General features: G+C 44.1%; 2 protein-coding genes and 2 long non-coding RNA genes across 8 annotated transcripts; 3 read left to right on the plus strand and 1 right to left on the minus strand.

Annotated features, from left to right (window-relative positions):
• The first annotated feature begins 612 nt into the window (after nt 1–612).
• LOC120831792 (uncharacterized) lies at nt 613–2,933 on the plus strand. The gene is made up of 2 exons (XR_005714110.2): nt 613–1,363; nt 1,834–2,933. It is a non-coding gene; the product is annotated as an uncharacterized LOC120831792 (long non-coding RNA).
• A 1,526-nt stretch (nt 2,934–4,459) lies between these two features.
• rnf224 (ring finger protein 224) lies at nt 4,460–6,435 on the plus strand. The gene is made up of 3 exons (XM_040197532.2): nt 4,460–4,715; nt 5,427–5,678; nt 5,975–6,435. Exons 1-3 carry the CDS (start codon nt 4,689–4,691, stop codon nt 6,281–6,283), a joined length of 588 nt encoding a protein of 195 aa, XP_040053466.2. The 5' UTR covers nt 4,460–4,688; the 3' UTR covers nt 6,284–6,435.
• Nucleotides 6,436–6,473: 38 nt separating this feature from the next.
• pisd (phosphatidylserine decarboxylase) lies at nt 6,474–15,997 on the minus strand. Of its 5 annotated transcripts, XM_040197460.2 has the most exons (9): nt 15,867–15,997; nt 15,439–15,482; nt 15,194–15,327; nt 9,674–9,808; nt 9,329–9,430; nt 9,078–9,201; nt 8,109–8,252; nt 7,521–7,681; nt 6,474–7,370 (listed from the first exon to the last, which is right to left on the minus strand). In XM_040197460.2, the coding sequence occupies exons 1-9, from the start codon at nt 15,908–15,910 to the stop codon at nt 7,101–7,103; spliced, it is 1,158 nt and encodes a 385-aa protein (XP_040053394.2). In that variant the 5' UTR covers nt 15,911–15,997; the 3' UTR covers nt 6,474–7,100. The 5 variants fall into 5 exon arrangements, with proteins under 5 accessions (XP_040053394.2, XP_040053395.2, XP_077944694.1 ...); XM_040197461.2 differs by lacking the exons at nt 15,194–15,327; nt 15,439–15,482; nt 15,867–15,997 and adding exons at nt 10,887–11,031; nt 12,239–12,399; XM_078088568.1 differs by lacking the exons at nt 15,194–15,327; nt 15,439–15,482; nt 15,867–15,997 and adding exons at nt 10,791–11,031; nt 12,239–12,394.
• Nucleotides 8,729–8,977, plus strand: LOC144388272 (uncharacterized). Its single transcript, XR_013452591.1, has 2 exons — nt 8,729–8,832; nt 8,939–8,977. It is a non-coding gene; the product is annotated as an uncharacterized LOC144388272 (long non-coding RNA).
• Nucleotides 15,998–16,231: the final 234 nt, after the last annotated feature.

The raw sequence follows: 16,231 nt of genomic DNA on the forward strand, positions 1-16,231 counted from the left end.
TGGCGTAAGGGGACGGGGCAAAAATACTTTTCGTCCACTTATTTTTATTTTCAATACATGTTGTATTTTTCAATGATTAAGGCCAAAACACATTAGTTTTTCAAATGAAAACTGTGTTTGGTTCCATGGCCTAGTGGAGGCGTATATGCAGCGTCTCTACATCTTCCTCAGTTCATAAATGGTAACTTCCTGTTCACTGGACGTAAAAAAACAACCACATGGTGATGGCGGAATCAGTAAACTTGAGGCTCTAAGTGGCCAAAATCCAATTAGTGACATCAAGTCCACGCCTCATAGAAAGAGTGTTGCTAACATTAGCTACTTAGCTTCACATATTTTAGGTAGCAACATTCCACAACGTAGGTAGCTGACCTCGACGAAATGATCGAATGATTCGATTTGTTCACTTCCGAACTTCCCATCACTAGTGGTCATGTTCCCTGATTCCATTGGGGTCAATGAGACTCTCTCAAAGGGGGCGGGGCTATGGAGAAACACCACGTGACTTCACTTGTCTTATCAGCTTTCCTGTGAGGAGCAACTAGCAGCCGGGGGCGTGGCTTATACGTTCGTGTTCGCCATAACGATGTTGAGATGCAACCGTGTCCCCCTGAAGAGGTGAGCTTAGATGCTACATTAGCATCAGTTCTCTCAGTTCTCTTCTCATGACAGGCTTCCATGAGAGGTTGATTGAGAGATGGTTCATCCTATCACTGCCAACAATATTCCAACCACGGCTCTTCAGGTGTTTCTGTGAAACAAACCACCTGGATGACACAGAGCAGGGAGTAGGCGGGTCTCGGTGCCAGAAGAATGAAAGGAGAGTTTCTGTCTAACCGGTTGATGACGGACTGCTGACAGCACTTCTTACCGAACATGCCTTGGATTTATTTAAACGTTTCCTCAAACTCTTCAGACTAATCAGCTCCCGAAAGTGACGCGGAAAATATCATAAAATAATTAAGGGAAAACAAATTCAACATCAAAATCAATTAGAAAAGTGTTTTATTCTAAACACAAAGAAACATAAATATGTGACCAAATAAAACTTCTTTGAATATTTCCAGTAATTGTTCTGCAACAACAGAAGATGTAAATAGTTGCACAATACAAACAAAGAATGAACTATAGTGCGTGTGTGCGCGTGGAGGGGGAGGGGGTGTCGGCAGGTAGGACAGGTTAGGGCGAGGCGCGGGACAGAAAAGAGAGAGAGGGAGACAGATTTACACCTCAGCTGCTTATTTCACCTCGTCAGGAGAAGAAGAAGAAGAAGAGAAAACAGGATAAAAGAGGAGAAGAAGAAGTTGGTGTTTCCTCTAAAGACCGAAGAAGAGGAAGAAGAAGAGGAAGAAGAGCTGTTCAGGTACAAGTACCTGATAATCCTCAGAAGTTTACTTCAGTAACTTTAGTACTCACTGAGCAGTACTCACTGAGCAGTTACTCATTTATACATCGAGCAGCCAGCAGAATGTTCACGGACTCTTCTTACGGAGTCAGACGCCAGCCTGTGTAGCATTGTTAGCACGTTAGCATCGTTGAGATTAGCATTTATATTTTCACAATAAAAGTGTAAACGAGTTGACTAAATGTAGGGAGAAGTTCACAGACACAGGAAGTAGAGCTGAGTTTACAGTTGTTCTCCATACAAATACAAAGTAATATTAACTCTTTTATTAAACGGGTGTAAAGTGAAAAAGTTCACTAATGTGAAATAAGGTCTAAAAAATTTACTTAAGTACATTAAAGTGAAATAAATGAATGTGAAGTGAGTTATTTGTTTATATTTCACCATGTGGCTGAAGCATCGTAATTCATTGTCTCTCTCCTTATTAGAATTATCTCGCCCGATTGGACGGCTTGCTTAGTGGTTGATTGGTCCTCCTTTGCCCCGCCCTCCCGTGACTCATCACGATGTCATCTAACATCAGCGTCTCCCCCGACAACCCGTATGGTCAGGTGACCATCCCCCGGGCTAAACTCCGCCTCTCTGATGACGTCTCCACGGTGATAGCCAATCCGGGGGCTCTTAGCAGCAACGACAGTAACCCATACAGCGCGTCAAACTCCTCCCCCGCCCCGTACGTGGTAAAGGAGGCCGGCGGGGAGGACGAGGGGCGGGGGAGGTGCCCCGCCTGTTGCTACCGCTGCAGGAGGAGGAAGTGATGTCACAGCGGCAGGAGGATTGGGATTGGCTTCATTTCCGAAGACCAAAACGCTGCTTTCATTATGCTAACGTGTCTCCTCGCGTCCTAGCTCCTTGCAGCGAGGATGTGAAGAAGAAGACGAGGAGGCAACGCAAACCAGTAGTCCCTGTTTCCACGGCGACCGTTCCTGTTGACTCTCTTCACGCCATGTTTACACAGGACGCCTGTGCTTCCTCACCCTGCGCTCCTCCTTGACTCCTCGTCGCAATAATATCATCGTAGTAATGAAAGGTTGTTGGCAGAAAATAGATTATTAAATAATAAAAGCTTTTGTGAATTTTTTTTTCTTCCAGGAAAAGAATAACCTTATTTATTAATTATTGCTGTTTAATTAGCCAACATACACGAGAATGCTGGGCAGCAAGTTGGCATTTTTATTTTTTGTTTATTACTTTTAAGTCAATATTCTTTATTGGGGAAATTTAATCTGATCTTTTCTAATCTAAAAATGATAACATTTGTAAACCGTGTATCAATCCTTAAAGTTTAATGATGTCATTAATATGAATCTAATGATCACAAGAATGAACTCAATGACAACTTGTAATGTTTTATTGTAATCTTTATTCATTTTCCATCTTCAGAGGAAATTATTTAGATTTCAGAAGTCTTTATTCAGCATAATCATGTTGAACATTTTAGTATGAAGGAGATTTTAAAGTATAATTGTATAGTATAAAAGATATTTGTGCAATCTAAAGATGTATATGAAATAAAGCAGTGAATGTTTTTGATTGGCCTCTTGTTGCTGCCGTTGTGATTGGCTGAACCATGATCACCAATCAGAGGGCCGTAAATCGAATCGGCTGGAGAGAAAGATTTAAAACATGAAGCAGCAGATTTTAAGGTTAATCAAGATGAAAAAAACGTGGAAATCAATGAAAAGCAGAGTTTCATATCTTATTTTTCAAATTAAAAATGATTTGTCATATCAAACATTAATTAGTAATAATATTTATTGTTTGAATGCTGCCCTATTCCTGAATTAATATAAAACAAATTCAATTTTTTTCGAGTTTATTTTCAAATCCTCTTAAAACTTCAACTTTTAAATGCTTCTCCTTGCCAATCTTTCAGCTACAGCTGATGTTACAGAGGACATTTCAGAACCTGATAACAGGATTTTAACACTGAATATCTTTTAGCTAATAACTTTAATAGATAATCACCTGTTCTAGTTGGCTCTCTCAATGCATGCAACGTGAAATGTTTGGTAACGTTTTCTTTCAAATATAAATGTTTCTTTTGTTTTAAACAGGCATTGGGACAACCAGTGTCTTTCCCCTGTTTAAGGCATTTTAATAAACCAATTGCATTGGACCTTTGCTTGTGGCTCTTCCTGCTGTGTGAAGGGGGTGACGCGGGGATGGAGCAGCCATCTCGCACGTGTCATTTGCTGTGATTTGAATTTGTATTTCTTTGATGTGTTATTCTTTTTACTTTATGGTTATCACCTTTACACCGACCTCCCGAATGTCACAAGTTAGTCCCATATGGTCTATTTTCTTTGTTGGTTTTGTTTGCTAGAGACATTAAGTGAACAGTATTTAATCTCTTTATCCTTTTTATTGACTCATTTGGAGAGTTAATTTAATGAACCGTTCATGTCTATATTTCCAGCAATTTTTATGAATTAATTTCAGCTTTTCACTTTTAGCTGCATTTTCTAGTTCTGTTTGTTTCTCCCTGTGTGTCTGTGTTGCTGGGCGACCTGAGTTCACCGCACTGAGCTGTAATCTGATAGGCCAATAAAGACAAGAGCGCAGCATCACTTTCTATTGGCTGATCGGGTTACAGTTTATTGCTCAGTTCAACTTTGAACGAAATACTGAAGTACTGAATACTGTGAGTACTACTTACACGTTGAATGTGTGATGTTAAAATTGATCAGTTGTAGATTTATATATTAGCTGGAGGATGACATTCATACATTTAAAGGACATTTTTCCTACTTGGGGTTTTGTTGTATGTCTTGTTTTTGTGAATCATAAAGTGAGTTTTTTTTAATTGTTAAAATTGATTTAGATTCTTTTAAATACATATTTAGTATTAGAAAGATAAGATGAATCATGACTGACACATTTTATGGTTTGTATAATAAAACAAATAAAGTTACCTTTTTAATATATAAATAATAAGTGACATTCAGTGTCGGCTGAACAACGCTGAATTATTGATGAAGGGACTCTGTCTCTCTCTCTCTCTGTCTCTCTCTCTCTCTCTCTCTCTGTCTCTGTCTCTCTCTCTCTCTCTCTCTCTCTCGGAGGCACAAAGAAGAAGAAGGAGCACGAAAAACAGAGAAGAAGAAGAGAGAAGAGAATATAACAAGAAAGAACAAAGATCAACAAAAGCGAAAACAAAGAGTGGACAAAATGAAAGAGTGACAACGAGAATCCAAAATAAAGAAAACCAAGCAAACTGGAATAAAAGACGGAGAGACGCAGAAATGAAACTAAATGAGTCGACGGGAAACAAGAAGATGTGATGAGAAGAAAAAAGAAGAAAATTCAGGTAAGTTCCTGTTTCCTTTATAATATCGTCCAATCACAGCACAGCATGCTAACATGTGATTCTACCAGCACAAACAGGAAGTGAGTCTTTATTAAATATTAGTAATCAATAAATAACTCACATGACTTTAGATGGAGATTTCTTTATTACATCACATGTCATTTATCTGACGCTTTTATCCAAAGCGACTTACAATAATAACATTTCAACCACAAGGACACAAACTCAGAAGAACAAGAAACAAGAAAGTACAATTTGATAGATTATTATTGATGATGTTCACATTAAACACACTATATATTTTATTGCGTTTGAGTCTCTGAAGGGTTCATATTTGATAAATAAACAAAGAGAGAAGAATCCAAGTGGGTACAGTAACTGTTTTTTGTGCTATTTGGTCAAATCAAGGACTAACATTTAACCTTAGCGTTGGTATGCAGCTAGCTCACGAGCTAATGCCGCCATGTAATCAATACCCGCGTTTCCTCTTTAACAGAGATACACTAATAGTTAGAATTTTGGATTTTCATTGGAAAAAACACTGCATGAAAAGAAACGCTTTGTTTTGAAAGTTGTTACGGTTGAGTAACGCTAGCTAATGTTAGCATTAGCTATTTGTTGGCCGAGTGATATTACACTGTATTATATTTATTATATTACAAATAGCATCTAAAATATTCTTCCCTTGATTAAAACATGTTTATCTATTAGAACAAAATGTCGGACACCAGAAAAGAAGAAGAAAGGGAAGAAGAGGAGGAAGGGAACCGTGGGCCATTTCCTCCTCCTCCTCTGTCCTCCGTTGCCGTGGAGACGATGACGACACCGAGGAGGCAGGACCTGGTGTGCATCGTGTGCTTCGGCATCTACGATGTGGCAACGCGGCTGCCGCGGCGACTTCACTGTGGCCACGCCTTCTGCCAGGCCTGTCTGAAGAGGCTGGACACGGTCATCAACGAACAGGTGAGCAGTGACGTCATCGACGCTCGTCATCCAGACACGGTCATCGGACCGCCAAGCGTTGAAAGGAGTTATGAACTAATGAAGGAAACGGCATGTTTACAATAGTAATGAAGTGACGTATGACGAGTGAGTGATGAAAGCAGATGAAGTGTAAATTAAGACTTGAGACATTTTAACCCTGGAGTTTGCATAAAGATAAATGTGCTTTAAGTAAAATAATCTGTTCTAAACATTTAGTCACTACAACTCCCATAATTCTTTGGGACGTAACGTGAACGCCCCCACAACCCCTCTAGGTGTGGATCCCGTGTCCTCAGTGCCGACAGAACACGCCTCGGCCCAGAGGAGGAGCGGCGGGTCTGGACCTGGACCTGGCCTCCTTCCTGGGAGTGAAGGCCCAGCAGACCGGCGCCTCTGGCCGCGGTGGGGGGCCGCTGGCAGGGGACGCGGCCCAGGACAGGAAGTCGTGGTTGGGGAAGGAGGTGGCGGACGACGGCTGGTCGCACGGCGGTCTGGCCGAGCCGCGCTTCCACCGCTATGGAAGCTGCTGCCCGCCCCCCTCCTATTGGCTGTGCTGCTTGTTCTGCTGCCCGGGGCGGGGCTAAGACTGACCAATGAGTGTGCTGACTTTAACACATCTTTCTTTGTGAAAGCTATTTATTTAAATGAACATGTAACGTGTTAATATATAAGATATTTATATTGTATAATGTTGTGTGTAAAATACACACAATAAATAAAAACTACTAATTTATAATATAAATTGCATTCGAGGTGGAATAAAGGGAACACTGCTGAGAAAGAAATATTTATTCATAACATTTTACAAAAAGTATAGGATTGAGGTTAATTAATCAACATTATCTCTGGCCGATCACAGGCATCCGGTTGGGTTTAGAAAATGAACATTTTTGAAACCCAACAGGTTGAAAATGACTTTTGAACCAAGATAAAAGAATAAAGCTTCTCACATTCAAACTGTCAGAGGACGGAGGAACTTAAACAGAATGTTTGACGTCATAATTAGTTTGTTAAATGTGATGTGAATGTTTGAGTACATTTGTTGGTTGGTTCAGTTCCTGGAAGAGCGACACGGACACAACAGAAAAAGCTTTGGCATTCAACTCCACCTCCATGCGGCGCAAGGCATTCTGGGAGTTGTAGTGCTCTTCATCTCCTCCACAGGTATTGTTTTGATACTGATCTCCCACAATGCAGTAGACTCTTGTCTTCCACCAGACGCAGGCTGGTCTTCATCATCTTCATCAGGTGCCCGGCTCGGCCAATCAGAGGCTGCTGAGCCCCTCCCCCGATTCAGAGGCTGCCGAGCCCCTCCCCCAATCAGAGGCTGCCGAGCCCCTTGGCCAATCAGAGGCTACCGAGCCCCTCCCCCAATCAGAGGCTGCCGAGCCCCTCCCCCAATCAGAGGCTGCCGAGCCCCTCCCCCACTCTGATCCGCTGCCCTGCCTGCAGGTTGAAGCTGAAGTCTTTCGGAGCTTCAAACAGCAGGACGATGGTGGAGCCGAGGTTAAACTCGCCCACCGCCGCGCCCTTCTGTAGGACCACGCCATCTCCTTCCCCGGAGGCCACTCCCCCTTTGCCCCCCACCTTTGACAGGAGGTTGTCGGCGGCAACGTAACTGCGGTCGTGGAAGGAGCCTTTACTGTAGCGGGGAATGTTGGTCTGAAGCTCCTGAGGACGCAACAGTTATTAATTATTAAAATGTTATTAATTAATATTACTCACAGAACAACTAAACTAAAATTTGAATTGAATTAAAACAGAAATATATAAAGACAAAAACATTATAGGAAATGGACTTAAAGAGTAAACGTTGCTCACCTGGTCGAAGTAAACCCGGATGGAGCCGACGTTCGTCGCTCCCACCGCCGTTAACGAGAAGAAGCCGTGCTGCCATTGGCCAGTGAGAGCAACGCGCTCGTTAAGGCAGAAGAGCTCTTTGACCAATCGAGCAACGCCCGGGTTAACGGAGAGTAACGAGCCTAACGAGGAGAGACAGATGCAGAGGGGGGTGAGTCAGATGCAGAGAGGGGTGAGACAGATGCAGAGGTGGGTGAGACAGATGCAGAGGTGGGTGAGACAGATGGAGAGAGGGGTGAGACAGATGCAGAGGTGGGTGAGACAGATGCAGAGGTGGGTGAGACAGATGGAGAGGTGGGTGAGACAGATGCAGAGAGGGGTGAGACAGATGGAGAGGGGGGTGAGACAGATGCAGAGGGGGGTTAAAGGTGGAGAGGGGGGTGAGACAGATGCAGAGGGGGGTTAAAGGTGGAGAGGGGGGTGAGACAGATGGAGAGGGGGGTGAGACAGATGCAGAGAGGGGTGAGACAGATGCAGAGGGGGGTGAGACAGATGCAGAGGGGGGTGAGACAGATGCAGAGGGGGGTTAAAGGTGGAACATCAACTCACCTGGGAAGTGACGTCGTAGCTCCACCCTCCAGTTGGTGGGCGAATGGAAGCAGTGATAATCACCTGGGGCCAGGTAGACCACCACGTGGAAGAGGTCGTTATCAGGGGACGAGAGGAGGCGGTCCCTGAAGGAGGAGGAGGAATCTAAAGACAGTGACAGGAACAGGTCGTTATCAGGAGGCGGTCCCTGAAGGAGGAGGAGGAATCTAAAGACAGTGACAGGAACAGGTCGTTATCAGGAGGCGGTCCCTGAAGGAGGAGGAGGAGTCTAAAGACCGTGACAGGAACAGGTCGTTATCAGGAGGCGGTCCCTGAAGGAGGAGGAGGAGTCTAAAGACCGTGACAGGAACAGGTCGTTATCAGGAGGCGGTCCCTGAAGGAGGAGGAGGAGTCTAAAGACAGTGACAGGAACAGGTCGTTATCAGGAGGCGGTCCCTGAAGGAGGAGGAGGAGTCTAAAGACCGTGACAGGAACAGGTCGTTATCAGGAGGCGGTCCCTGAAGGAGGAGGAGGAGTCTAAAGACAGTGACAGGAACAGGTCGTTATCAGGAGGCGGTCCCTGAAGGAGGAGGAGGAGTCTAAAGACCGTGACAGGAACAGGTCGTTATCAGGAGGCGGTCCCTGAAGGAGGAGGAGGAGTCTAAAGACAGTGACAGGAACAGGTCGTTATCAGGAGGCGGTCCCTGAAGGAGGAGGAGGAGTCTAAAGACAGTGACAGGAACAGGTCGTTATCAGGAGGCGGTCCCTGAAGGAGGAGGAGTCTAAAGACAGGAACAGGTCGTTATCAGGAGGCGGTCCCTGAAGGAGGAGGAGTCTAAAGACAGGAACAGGTCGTTATCAGGAGGCGGTCCCTGAAGGAGGAGGAGTCTTATGCAGCCCACCAAATGAGACACGGCCAACAAGATGGACACGTTTACACCAGCAGCCCTGTCTGTTCTCGTCATCGTGATCATCATGTTGTCTTATTACCATTTTCCCGCCCCTTCTGTGGACCCAGGAAGTTCTCCAGGCTGTAGGTGACCCCCTTCACCTGCTCCACCTCAGAGTTCTTCACCTGACCAAAGTGGAGGATCTTCCCGTCAGCTGGAGAGATCTGACGGAGAAAAGAGACCAACAATCTAAATAATCTGATAATTACACTAGAGAACAGGAGAATGTCACACACACACATATATGTGTGTATACACACACACACACACACACACACACACAGGTTTTACCAGGCAGGAGTTGGCGCACAGGGGACGGACGGCCGGTTTGAGACGCCGACGGAAGAATTCCCCCAGATTCCTGTAGTGGATTAAATCCTCCACGGCGGCTTCCTATTGGACGAGAGAGACATGTGACGAACAATCGGGAGGAAGCAGCAGCAGGATCATCACTGCACCTTAAGATCAAGCGTCTCAAGCAGGGATGCATTTGGTACTCGTCCACGATGAGATGAGGGATGAAGATGAAATAGAGACATAAGACACGAGGCTCAACGACATGACATCATCATCATCGAGTGTCCTCTTCTGTCTCGAGCGTTGGATCAACGTGTCCGACAGGCGAAGCTTCCTCACCTGCATGTTCACCCCGAAGGTCCAGATGTAGAGCGAGTAGACGGGCTTGCGGAGCCAGGTGGGGAGCTCCACGCCGTTGAGGCGACCCCAGGCCCGAGAGAGGAGGCGCGTTGGGAAGGAGCGGTAGAGCGCCACCTGGGGAACCAGAGGGGAACTCCAGGTAAGATCTCAACCAGAAGGATGGCTTTGAAAATTCAACTGGTGTAGAAGGAGGAGGAGAAATGGGAGGAGAAGAAGAGGAGGAGGTGGAAGATTGAGGGGTAAGAGAAAAGAGGAGAAAGAAATCTCTCCACTCCTCCTTATGGCGGCCAGGATTTAAGCCACACAAATCTTGTACATTCATCTTTGCTTTGATTAACAAATAAAAGGACATTATTATATGGGTTTGGTTTTAGATCTTTATTTGTCATTGTACTGAGTCAGTACAAACATTAAAATGTCAACAAACTCCGGCTAAAATGCGATTAATAAAACCATAGCACAATTGTTAAAGTTTATTTTGTAGAGAAGTGTGGGAAGGGACCAGCGGGGGGACATGATCGGCTTTATGGGAATGCTAAAGGGAATTGGACTGTACCAACTGTGACGTATTAGAGGGCTCATTGGACAATGTGATGTCGTGATCAAGGTGATTTGGTTTAATATAATTCTTTTTGCATTGACTAAAGTTCATCCATGGCTCTAGTTTTAGTTGAAGGTATTGTTTTCATTCCAGGGTTTGTGTTGTTAGGGTTGTGAAAAGCAGTATTGTTTAGTCTCCCCTCTGTTTCACGGTGCTGGTCCCTCTTAGAGGTTCCGGGACGGGGAGTGTGTTTGTATACTGGATTTATCCCATGACGTAACCCGAACGAAGACAGCGTTTGCTCCTTTTTCCTCCCTAATGAGGCTTGTTCACGTTCCTCCTCCTCCTCCTGCAGCAGAAGGAGGAGGAGTAGTTGCCGGATGACATCATTGCTCGGATACAGTAAACCTCACTGGAGATGAAATATGGCGCAGAGGAGTTTAATTTGAACTTTGTTAATAAGTTCAATAAACTGACGCTTTAATGAGACAAAAGTAAAGATGAAAACCAGAATGAAAAGGAGGAGGAAGGAGAAAGCAGCAAAAAACAACTAACCAAATAAAAAAGAGAAAAGAAGAAACTAATATGGTAGTTTCTGTCCCTCCCCTTTTCCCTTTGTCCAATCAGAAGCCAGCAGGCCACCGCTCTTACCCGCTTAGCCAACGGCCGCAGAGCGCCGACCGACAGAACATAGCAGAGGAAGGCGATTGGCCGACGGCGCCACGGGACGGGTCGAGAGGCGGCTCCGCTGAGCACGCTCAGACGGCGCCGGAGGGCGGCGCGAGGCACCTGCAGCCTGAGAGTGACGACATGTAACGAGACTTCACGCGAGGTTACAGAACAGTGAGAGGAAGTGAGATCCAGAGTTCAGTTGAGATCTACGTGTGAGGATATTTTTATAAGTAATTTTATATTATTTTTAAATGGTGGTGGAGGCGAAGATAAAAACATTTGAAATGAGGAGGTTTGACACCAGAGGTTCATTCAGCTGCCAGACAAAGAAAGCAAAACAATGAGGACGTGAAAGGAAGTAAATAGTAAATAAATATAAACAGAAAGCATGTAAAAACATGGAGGAATGAGGGCAAATAGTAGCGGGTGGGCGTGACCATGTTTGAAAGGGGCGGGGCCTATCGATGGAGGGCGTGAGGAGGAGGAGCGGACGCTGGGGCAGCACAACTATGCTAAGCTACAGTAAAGCCAGCAGACATGCTAACGATTACGCTAACACATTTAGCCAGTTTCTGCTTCTGAGAGATATAAATCAAACTAAAATAGCTCACTTTCATGTTAGCGATTTTCTTTACCTACGAAGTAACCAACACCAAACCATGAAGTTAATGACAATCAATGATATAGAAATAAAGTAAATGTAATACTTTCGGTAAATAAATATGCATTAGTGTATACACACACATATATATATATATATGTATATATATATATGTATATATATATGTGTGTAATTACACACACATGTTGACACTTTCCTTTAACATAACCACATTCTCCTCAGTGAGGAACCAGCTTAGCATTTTAGCATGTTAGCAAATCATCAATCCAAAAGGCTAACCCGAGCTAAACTAGGCTAACGCTAAAATAGCTGACCTGTTAAACAAGCCGTCACCATAGTAACGCCCCCCCCCCCTACACACACGCACACACACACACACACACACACACACACACACACTAATCTGTAGGCTGTAAACCCTCACACGTCTCTCTCGGTCTCTAACCTGGACCTTCTGTCCTCTTGAGGAACCCTTTTAACATCTCGTCTTTAACAAATCATCTCTACTGTCACACTTATTCTACCTCTCCCACCTGAATCTCGCTGTAGCTCTCGCCCTAAATCCTCCTCCTCCTCTTCCTCCTCCCTCCTCCTCCTCTCCCTCGCCATCGGTCGCGTGCCGCCGACGCCGCCGCCGCCGCCGCTTCACCTGCCGCAGCACGTCGCGCTGCTGCCGCGCGCCGCCGCGGCACGGAGGAGAGAACTTTACCATGAGCGGGTCGCTGATGACGTAGAGAGAGACGGCCGGTGACACATGATGACGTCAAAACACCAGCGGAGGAAGAAGAAGAAACGTCCACTGCTCCGGGAGCAGAGAAGAAGTGACGCAGAGCGCGAGGCAGAGATGAGTAAGTAGAGAAGAGTCCCGCCCCCTCACCCCTCCTCACCCCCCCCCCCCCCCCCCCCTCGTTGAGATACAGACTGCGTAGTAAATATAAAGTTCAAACAGATCATTCAATATGTAATATATACACATGCATTACAGTAAAATAAGCCGTTCATTGTCTATGTATTTTGTATGTATATGTGTGTGTATTTTAAAACATACAACATGACAGTTTATTAGTGGTATTTATTGGTATTCTTGGATTATATGTATTATAACAAATAAAATGATGCATATCATTTAAATATAATACTTTAGATCGCTTTATCTAAATCAATTAAATGAAAAATACTTAATACTGTCATTCATAATTATTTGTAAAGGCCATTGATATTACGTTTGTTTTTTGAGTCCATGGGTTGTATGAATAATTAATAGATACTTTACATTATGTAAAGTCACGTATGTATTGCAATAAATGGACGTTGTCACAGTGACGAGGCTCGTTGGTTTGTGGACGTTTTAAAGCCTCGACTTCGATTAGGCTGTTTTTGTGCAACCAGTGAACAGGAAGTGACCATATATGGAATAAGCAGCGGTGCCCGGAGACCTGTCAATCAGCGCTGAGCTCTGCTTTTAAGTGCTTCAGTTGAACAGAATTTAAATTTAGGGATTAAATATAATGTTCAAATGCAGTGTCAGAAATTATATTTAATTTGACGTCCATTTGACGTCCATTTTCTCATCAGTTTATTATTTATTTTATGATTCGAGAGAAATATGAAAATATATAATACATAAGATCAAAACAGCTTTAGAATAATTCATAAATCTAATGGATTAACTCATTAGAAACATTATCAATTATAATTCAAATACATGTTTTATATAATTCATTTCAAGTGTGTTTAACTTTTGTCACTCATTGATCAATGGATCACCTCATTGAACGGACCAATAAAGAGACGGGGGGGTCAGTGTAAAGTGAGATCATCGTCACCTTTCCCCCAGTGGACCAACTCTGTGCTCAGGTCATCAGAGGATCCAAAGAGTGTCAACAATGTTACATCATCTCTTATAACCTCACAATAAAAGCTTTTATTGTGGAGGGGCAGAAGCAACTTCACACGGCTGCAACTAACTTAATAACAGAAAAAGAAGAAACAGCTGAGAACTAAACAGGAAACAAGCAACAAACAAACTAATTCTGTCACCAGTCCGATCAACATCAAGCCTCCAGCAAGGAACAAGGAACCACATCCTGGTCCTTCACGTGACGTCATGAGATCACAGGATGGGAGAGGTTGACGTAGTCGTCATGCTGCCACATCGGTTTGTAGACACTTTGAAGCCTTGTGTTCTGCGATTTGTCCTTCCCCGTCATCTTTGCAACCCGTGAACAGGAAGTGACCATATAGAGACTGAGGAGGACGTGGAGAAGGCGTATTCGTCTCTGGTAGAGACCTGTCAATCCGCGTGTAGCCCCGCCCTAAAGCATCCCTGCTTAATGGTCTGTTTGACTCTAAATGTGTCCATTTCAGTCACTAAAGTCACTAAATTAACATCATGTTGTATTGAAGAAGACTTGAAACTAGAGACTGAGACATAAACTCATGTTTACAATGTTTACTGAGGGAATAAATCAAGAGAGAAGTAGAGTCATTTCCTCATAGACGTCTATGGGAGCAGAGGAGTCGCCCCCTGCTGGTCACTACAGAGAAGTAGAGTCATTTCCTCATAGACGTCTATGGGAGCAGAGGAGTCGCCCCCTGCTGGTCACTACAGAGAAGTAGAGTCATTTCCTCATAGACGTCTATGGGAGCGGAGGAGTCGCCCCCTGCTGGTCACTACAGAGAAGTAGAGTCATTTCCTCATAGACGTCTATGGGAGCAGAGGAGTCGCCCCCTGCTGGTCACTACAGAGAAGTAGAGTCATTTCCTCATAGACGTCTATGGGAGCAGAGGAGTCGCCCCCTGCTGGTCACTACAGAGAAGTAGAGTTATTTCCTCATAGACGTCTATGGGAGCAGAGGAGTCGCCCCCTGCTGGTCACTACAGAGAAGTAGAGTAATTTCCTCATAGACGTCTATGGGAGCCGAGGAGTCGCCCCCTGCTGGTCACTACAGAGAAGTAGAGTCATTTCCTCATAGACGTCTATGGGAGCAGAGGAGTCGCCCCCTGCTGGTCACTACACAGGATGCGGAGGCGTAGTATGATTAAGTGTTCTCAAACACAGGCAGTCGTTATGGAGATAACTACTCCTCAGTCACACCTCTGCAGCACCGGGCGGTCAGCCTCATCTTCTGAAATGCTCCGCTGGTACCAGTGTAGGAAATTTACATTATTTAGGGCGCATTTTTTCCCCCACTGACTCAAAACCAGAGACATTTCATAAGAAATCAGGGGCATTTTTTAAACCTGTGAAATAGCATTTAATCTTTGTTAAAAATAATAAATATACTTATTTGGGCTTCCTATACATGCAATTGTCATCAAATGATGTTTTTGACAAGTTAATTAAATTATTATTATTTATTATATTTTGTTCTTTGCCCTTTCCGAAACTGGCTGGTATTCATGTCTCCATAGTGTTTATATGTGAGCTATAACTATACTATAACTAGGCTTATACACACACACACACACACACACACACACACACACACACACATATATATATATATATATATATATATATATATATATATATATATATATATATATATATATATATATATATATATATATAAAATATGAGATATAAGAGTATCCCCTACCATTATAATGGTATAACATGAATACGACCGCTTTAGGTATAAAGGGCCTGTGTATGTCCTACCTGCGTGGGCGTGGCTAAAACAGGCGGCGCTCCTTCCGGTTGTTCACGCCACTTGTATTTATGATAACCAAGGTAACCACCACTTGACACTAACAGGAGGGGGAGGGGCCAACGATTGAGCAGGAAAGTGCGACCTGCAGAGAGAGAGAACTGATTGGTCAATGAAACCTGATTCGACGCAGAAGCATAAACTAGGCTTAAGAAGTAAACAGGAAGTGAACCGGAAGCGCTGCAGACAGACTCACCTGTGCTCGCTGCTCTCTGCTGGCTGCAGCTCCGAAGACTCACTCTAAAAGTAAACAAAACGTTTCCGAGTTCAAATTCAATTTAACAGGCATTTTAAATACATTTAAGTATTTCAGTCGTCACGTTTAAGTTACTTCACCTGTTAACATGAGGAAAACAGGTAAATATTTTCCTAAACCTTTATAACTTTATAACAATTCACACACTCGTTCCTCGTCTGACGTCACATTGAACTCACTGTTTGACTACTACTCAATTAACGTAAACGTCACGTGTGACTTTACAGCGTCATGTGGAATCACAGCCTGGTCAGCGTCACGCACACATTACGTCACCCTGTCGTTACGTTTGATCCACGCACAAGGGACCGCGTCACTGTCTGACGTCGAGCTATTAGCTTTAATCCAACAAATAATGAACGTAATACCTCCCGGTCACTCCGCCGCACACCCTCCTCAAGGCCGCCGCCATGTTGTCTGCGTAGGTGACGTAAGCACGTCGCAGGTCAGTAGGGAACAATTCGCCCTGAGTGAAGTCTGCCAGGTAAACCACGTAAGGCGTTCTGCCCTAAGTGAATAGTCAATAAGGAAACTATCCGAATAGTTCAGTATGCAAACGTTTTATAACCGGAAACACTGGAGCAAAAGCGTGTGATGTGAGGGGTCGTCTGAGGGAGCAGCTACCTGCGAGGCGAAACTGAGGGAAACAAAGAATAGCGTGTTTATAAATAAATTTATTTTAAATGGTGACTATGGCAACAGCGAATTAACCCTGCTTATTAACATTACATGT

This window comes from Gasterosteus aculeatus, chromosome 14, assembly GCF_964276395.1.
Source record: "Gasterosteus aculeatus chromosome 14, fGasAcu3.hap1.1, whole genome shotgun sequence".
Lineage (NCBI taxonomy): Eukaryota > Metazoa > Chordata > Actinopteri > Perciformes > Gasterosteidae > Gasterosteus > Gasterosteus aculeatus.

Excerpts from the sequence above, each read along its gene's own strand:
- pisd (XM_078088567.1), bottom strand. The coding sequence starts at position 12,241 with ATGGTAAAGTTCTCTCCTCCGTGCCGCGGCGGCGCGCGGCAGCAGCGC. Across the intron at positions 9,809-10,886 it reads TGCGGCCGTTGGCTAAGCGG|GTGGCGCTCTACCGCTCCTT; the intron begins GTAAGAGCGGTG and ends CTGGTTCCCCAG. Across the intron at positions 9,431-9,673 it reads CCTTCGGGGTGAACATGCAG|GAAGCCGCCGTGGAGGATTT; the intron begins GTGAGGAAGCTT and ends CTCGTCCAATAG.
- rnf224 (XM_040197532.2), top strand. The coding sequence starts at position 4,689 with ATGAGAAGAAAAAAGAAGAAAATTCAG. Across the intron at positions 4,716-5,426 it reads GAAAAAAGAAGAAAATTCAG|AACAAAATGTCGGACACCAG; the intron begins GTAAGTTCCTGT and ends TTTATCTATTAG. Across the intron at positions 5,679-5,974 it reads ACACGGTCATCAACGAACAG|GTGTGGATCCCGTGTCCTCA; the intron begins GTGAGCAGTGAC and ends CAACCCCTCTAG.